Below are 6,558 nucleotides of genomic sequence, written 5' to 3' on the forward strand. Positions count from 1 at the left end.
CTCTTAATTTGCTTTCGCGTTCCTTTTGGCCAAAAAGCAAATCCCACCCAAAAGCTGCACAATATCCATCCATCCACAAACGAAACCACCCCACCCCATGCCAACTCACTACTACTACGGCGTAAGCAATAACCACTTAACTGACCCTGTGACACATGAGCTCAGCCGGTTTGTTCCAAGTCCTACCCCCGCGGCGCACCACCGACACTCCCCTCCCCCGACCCCATCCGATCTATTCTCACCCCCGCCCGACAAATCATGGCCTCGCTTTGCACTGTTAAATCCCCGCCCTTTACTTATCACCACGCCGCTGTAGGAGTGTACCCTATTCCGCACTCATTTTACACTCCTTGGAAACGGAAGGAATCCATGGCGCACAAAACCCTACTACCATGTGCAGCTGCGCCTCCCACCCCTTTTATAAAACCCCGCACACACACTCCATCCCCCAAAGCAGCTCCCCCCAGTCCCCCACCCAGCTCGCTCCACACTGCCCGGCCCGCAGCCCCTGGCGCGCTAGCTTGCTCTAGCTAGGCCAGCAAGGTCGCGCGCGCGCCATTAATCTTCCTCGCCCGCGGCATTGCCTCGTCCCGGCCGGCGGCGAGGGGATCCAGCTTTGGCCAAGGGCTTAGCAGGCGAGCGATGGACGCGGCGGTGGGGCTGCCGGACGCGTGGTCGCAGGTGCGGGCGCCGGTGATCGTGCCGCTGCTGAAGCTGGCCGTGGCGGTGTGCCTGCTCATGTCGGTGCTGCTCTTCCTCGAGCGGCTCTACATGGCGGTGGTCATCGTCGGGGTGAAGCTCCTCGGCCGCCGCCCGGAGCGGCGGTACAAATGCGACCCCATCTCCGAGGACGACGACCCGGAGCTCGGCAGCGCCGCCTTCCCCGTCGTGCTCGTCCAGATCCCCATGTTCAACGAGCGGGAGGTACCACTACATTTCCCGCCCCCATTGCCATTGCCATTGCCGCCAACCCCGCTCGAGCTCCAGTGTCCAGCCCCCCCGCTTCAGTGTTCTAACTCACTCATTGGTTCTTGTAGCATTTAACATTTATTTTCCCCATTTCGTGCATGGTGGTACGTGCAGGTGTATCAGCTGTCGATCGGCGCGGTGTGCGGGCTGTCGTGGCCGTCGGATCGGTTGGTGGTGCAAGTGCTGGACGACTCCACGGACCCCCTCATCAAGGTGAGACGACGAGATCTTATCCCCGCCCCGCTCTCGTGTCCAACAGTACAACTAGTGGCGCCAGTAGTACCGGCCTCGGTAATTATGGAGCCTCATGTTCACCTGTCGGTGACATCCCCACCCCCAATCCATCCATCCGTCCGTCCACACGAACCGAACCTCGAAGCTCCCGGGATTCCCTCTCACTCCGCACTCCCCTTTACGTTTTTTTCCCAACGGAAAAGCCGTGACACCCGGGCCGCGCTCTGCAGTGCCAGCCTCCGACCGGCCTTGTCTTTTAGACACGTCGCCCTGAGCCACTGCCTCGCGGTCGCCGTCACGGCACAGGGCTTCTCCCTGTTCATAAATCATAATTATAGTTCGATGCCCCAGCTCTGAGCGAGATTTGGTTGGCAATAATTCTCAGTTTCACCCTAGTAGCAAATCTAACCATGTGCGGCTCTTTACAGGTTTCTTTATACACTTGTGTCCAGTCAATTCAGACGCGTGTTTAGGAGGAGTAACAGTTGACACGCTTGCTTGCGCCCGTCGGTGGCCAAGCGATGTTGCGTGCGCGTACGCACGTCTCTCCGTTTCCGTGATCGGAAAACAGGGGAGGGGTGGCAAGGATCAAAACCGTTTCCCATTTTTATCCAGCCTGCAAAACGCAATGCCTGTCTCGGCAATCGAGGAACAAAGGCCGAAAAAAAAAATGTGGGCATCTTTCATTCGCGCGCGAAGGAACGACTACCGATGGTTTTGGCGGGGAGAGAGATATAGCAAGAGGGCGCGCGGGGTCCTGCGTCGTTAATTGGAGATTGGGTGCGCATTAAATGCGCCCAACGGTTTGACCGACGGCCCATTTTTATCTTTTTTTTTAACGGGAGCTGGCACTTGTCAGAGTATTTTCTTTCTTTCTTTTATTTGTTTATTTATTATTACGGTATTCCATGAGGTAATTTATTTAAGAGATGGAAAATAAAATAAACGGGAGCAAGGCAAAGCAACCCCCCCTGCGCGGGGCAGGCGGTTATTCCCCTGGAAATCACGTGCGGGGCACGTGACGGGGCACGCCTGTAATCAAGTCGCCACCGTAGTCGTACGTGATCCTCGCGATCGGTAGACGTGATTCCGGTAATTAAGCACGGGGCGCGTACGGAGCTCCGTCGTCGGTTCTCATTACTCGTTAGTTTAGGCCATGGTCAGGTCAGCCCTTGCTTTGCTTGGCCCGCGCTAGGACGTTGATTGTAATCCACGTTTGGTTCCACGCCACTAGCCCTTCCGGGCTTGGTCCTGGTTTACCAGGGGCCCACGATGCGTAAACCATGTGCTTAGTACTACTACTTAGTACGTACAATGTAATGATGACATCTAGACATGTCATTACATGGATTGTTCCATGCTTAGGAAAATGCCAAGACTATTATCTCAATACTCCAATGATTGCCTGCTCGTTGTGAATATGATGATGAAATGTGCTCTGCTTGTCAATCAAGGGACAGTTAATCATCGTGTGTTGCACCCGTGTAGGAAATGGTTCGGATGGAGTGCGAGCGGTGGGCGCACAAGGGGATCAACATCACGTACCAGATCCGGGAGGACCGCAAGGGGTACAAGGCCGGCGCGCTCAAGGCGGGGATGAAGCACGGGTACGTGCGCGAGTGCGAGTACATGGTCATCTTCGACGCCGACTTCCAGCCGGACCCCGACTTCCTCCACCGCACCATCCCCTACCTCCACCACAACCCGGAGATCGCCCTCGTCCAGGCGCGATGGAGGTTTGGTAAGTTCACCCAAGAAAAACCCATCACTTCAAGATTTGTCATTTGCGACATCAGTTTCAGTGGCGTGCCTTAACAAGGGGAAACAAAAGTAGGAAGAATTGGCATCTTGTAGTGTAGGTTATAAAATAATCATCATCAAGAAAGGAAAAGACAGAAGCCGCCGTGCTTCAAAGGTTTCACCACCGCGATTCAGTCTAGGAATCAGGATCGCTCGCTCGCGAGTTCCCCTGTTTGGAGGCAAGCTTAGGATGGGTCCAAGCCCAACTAACTCTTCTTCCAAGTTCCAACTGCGCTGTCTCGCCCAAAGGCCTGGCTGGACGGACGGACACCTGAATGAGGACTCAAGTTTCCTTTTAACGCTAAAACAAAATACTAGTGTACAATATTGCCTGGAGAGTGCCATGCCCCATGCAGGGAGCAACTGGCGTAACAGTACTGCCCTCTGCTAGATCTGGCGTGTGGGTTGCGTACCGTGGCGCAATGGTAGTACGGTTGGGAGGGATGGCAAGTTAAGTACTCCACTGTTGCCTCGTGCGTTGGGATCTCACTTCCCTGCGTTGGCCGGCCGGAGTTTACTCCGGTCCGGCCCCTCGCCGATCCGCTCGCGCCGCTCGCGCGCACGGCCTAAACGTTGAGCCGTCGGCGTCGGTGGCGCCGGCGCCGATGCCGTCGGTGATCCGAATAGTGTGCTCATTAGGCTAGCCGTGCCTTTTTCCCGGTTAGCAGCGTGGGCCACGGGACAGATCTTGGCGTCCACGTGGTGCGGCCCGCCTATACATGACCCGCGGGCCCGCCGTCGGTGACCCGCAGGCCATTGCTTCTCGTCACTACTCCATGCAGTTGCAGTGCAGGCAGGGCGTGTCGTGTCCTGGCGCCCGAGGATTTGTCCTCGCAGACCACAATAGAAATTGCCACGGAGGAAGAGATATATCCGTATATATATACTCCATGCTCTAGCTCATAACTCGTCAGTAAGTGCGGCATCTGAGATTCTCGGTGTTTGCATCATCATTGCACTGCATGGTGCCACCAGCTCGCGTCCTAGATTCACCTTTGGCTGTGGCTTTGGAGCCGTGGGGCGCGGCCAGGTTAGCGCTCCAATCCAACCCAACCCGGCTTGAATTGTGCCGTGATCCCGTGATGTGTCTGCAAAGACTGCCATGGTCCGCCCTATAAAGCTCCAAGATTTACGAGTGCTCCCTATGGCTAACCTCCAAGATTTACTTTTTATTCGACCGTGTCAGTGCAGTGCGCCCACGTCCTCTGTTCGGTCCAACTGTACCGTACGGCTGAAGTAACCGAACAAGACCAACCTGTTAGTATTATTATTCCCCCACAACCACAAAACGGAACGATGCATGTTCAATGTGTTCGATGCCGGTAACAGTAAAAAGAAGGCGGGCGACTGTGCAAGTGTAACTATTGTAGTGTGAAAAGTCAAGGGTAAACAGTGAAAAGTTGGCCTGGTGGCTGGTAGTGACTTTTGAGCGGTAGATTTTTCCGTGGTGACAATCGTACTGGGGATGCTGATGAGCGTGCTGTTGTTTGGTGGTGATCAGTGAACGCCGATGAATGCTTGATGACGAGGATGCAGGAGATGTCCTTGGATTACCACTTCAAAGTGGAGCAGGAAGTGAGCTCCTCCGTCTGCGCCTTCTTCGGCTTCAACGGTGAGACTCAACAGTCTGCTCTTCCTGTGATTTTACTCGACAATGGTAATTTATATCCATGGCATCCATCTAACAAATCTATTCCTTCTACCAGGAACCGCCGGTGTGTGGCGCATTTCTGCAGTGAATGAAGCAGGGGGCTGGAAGGACCGGACCACCGTGGAGGACATGGATCTGGCTATCCGGGCCAGCCTCAAGGGATGGAAGTTTGTCTACCTCGGCGATGTTCAGGTACATTCATCAATCATGCAAGCCATTAGATTCATTCAGATAACACAGCGCACACATGGATCTGGCGTCCTTAATTTTATTTTCAATCTTTTTTTTTTTGCTCAATTTTTTTTATATTCTATCTTTGAGACAGGAATTTCGTAGTAAAAGAATTGGTGGTAACCAAAATCTTGCCGTGCTTTTCAGGTTAAGAGTGAACTCCCCAGCACTTTCAAAGCCTTCCGGTTTCAGCAGCACAGATGGTCTTGTGGTCCGGCAAACCTGTTCAGGAAGATGCTGTTGGAGATTGTGACAAACAAGGTCTGCCCCAGCACCATCAAGTCGAATCCAATTCTTTTTGAAGGCAAACAGCTTAACTGCGTTGCTAACTCGGCTGCTAACTATCTGTGCAGAAAGTGACAATCTGGAAGAAATTCCATGTCATCTACAACTTCTTCTTGGTGCGCAAGATCGTCGCCCACATTGTGACATTCACCTTCTACTGCATAATCATCCCGACAACCATCTTTGTCCCTGAGGTTCATATACCAAAGTGGGGTTGCGTCTACATTCCAACCATCATCACCCTCCTCAATTCTGTTGGAACTCCCAGGTAATTATATTATAGCCAGTAAACAACTCACGCTCGCAAAGAGATATAATCAGCAAGAAATGATCGTTTGATTATGAGTAGCATCTGATCAAATTGTGTGTTTACCTGACAAAAATGTACCAATCTTGGCAGGTCTTTCCACTTGCTTTTCTTCTGGATCCTCTTCGAAAACGTCATGTCGCTGCATAGAACCAAGGCCACATTGATTGGCTTGTTAGAGGCAGGCAGGGCGAATGAATGGGTCGTCACGGAGAAGCTCGGCAGCGCCATGAAGATGAAATCCGCTAACAAAGCATCAGCCAGGAAGTCATTCATGAGGATGTGGGAGAGGTACTGAACAAATAAGACATATTTTGTCATCTTTTTTTCCTGGCTTTCGGTGACTAATTTCCAGAGATGGAAAATTTCAGGTTAAACGTTCCGGAGCTCGGCGTGGGAGCCTTCCTCTTCTCATGTGGATGGTACGATGTCGCGTTCGGGAAGGACAATTTCTTCATATACCTTTTCTTCCAGTCGATGGCTTTCTTCGTCGTCGGGGTTGGCTACGTTGGCACAATCGTCCCACCGTCATAACTGAAAGAACGTCGGGATCATGCGCTCTGCAGTTCACAGTTCCCTGAGAAATCAGCAAAAGATTAGTTGGCCGTGCATAGCCAGTTTAAAAGTAAAGATCACGCAGTCTTCTCGGGGTTTCTCTCTGTTTTCCTTCCTCTTTGGAGACTGATAGTATTGCAGCATTCCCTTGAATGTGCTATTGTAAAAGAAAGCCAAGTGCGGTGTAAGGTCACTGCATGTGTATTTGTGGTGTTCTCTTTTTGCTTGTAGCAAGTACGTGCCGTGATTATGGGGAGCAGGATGTCTCTGCTTCCAAGTCGAATGTAATACTAATAGTATAAGAAAGAAAAAAAGGTTCAGGCATGTGTGTGCAAGATCGAATTGTTCAGATTTTCGGTGTGCTGCCTTCAAACGTTTGTTCCCCCAGCTAGTGTCAGCCAACACCTCATCCATCTCTTGAGACAGCAACAAAGGCACCACCTGTTCAAGCAGAAGACAATGCCCCAGAAAAATACCCATCAAACCTTTTTTGTGTGTGTGGAAGAAATCCCCATCAAACCTACCA

General features: G+C 52.2%; 1 protein-coding gene across 1 annotated transcript; it reads left to right on the forward strand.

The window, feature by feature from the left end:
• Positions 1-437: 437 nt before the first annotated feature.
• Positions 438-6,356, forward strand: LOC123401532 (glucomannan 4-beta-mannosyltransferase 1). The gene is made up of 9 exons (XM_045095360.1): positions 438-924; positions 1,084-1,182; positions 2,692-2,944; positions 4,505-4,615; positions 4,710-4,846; positions 5,033-5,146; positions 5,239-5,438; positions 5,571-5,768; positions 5,849-6,356. Exons 1-9 carry the CDS (start codon positions 643-645, stop codon positions 6,009-6,011), a joined length of 1,557 nt encoding a protein of 518 aa, XP_044951295.1. The 5' UTR covers positions 438-642; the 3' UTR covers positions 6,012-6,356.
• Positions 6,357-6,558: the final 202 nt, after the last annotated feature.

This window comes from Hordeum vulgare, chromosome 6H, assembly GCF_904849725.1.
Source record: "Hordeum vulgare subsp. vulgare chromosome 6H, MorexV3_pseudomolecules_assembly, whole genome shotgun sequence".
NCBI lineage: Eukaryota > Viridiplantae > Streptophyta > Magnoliopsida > Poales > Poaceae > Hordeum > Hordeum vulgare.

What these genes read in the sequence shown, in the direction of transcription:
- LOC123401532 (XM_045095360.1), top strand. Translation starts at nt 643, where the DNA reads ATGGACGCGGCGGTGGGGCTGCCGGACGCGTGGTCGCAGGTGCGGGCG. An exon ending in TGGAGATTGTGACAAACAAG is followed by an intron (nt 5,147 to 5,238) that starts GTCTGCCCCAGC and finishes CTATCTGTGCAG; the next exon opens with AAAGTGACAATCTGGAAGAA. An exon ending in TTCATGAGGATGTGGGAGAG is followed by an intron (nt 5,769 to 5,848) that starts GTACTGAACAAA and finishes GGAAAATTTCAG; the next exon opens with GTTAAACGTTCCGGAGCTCG.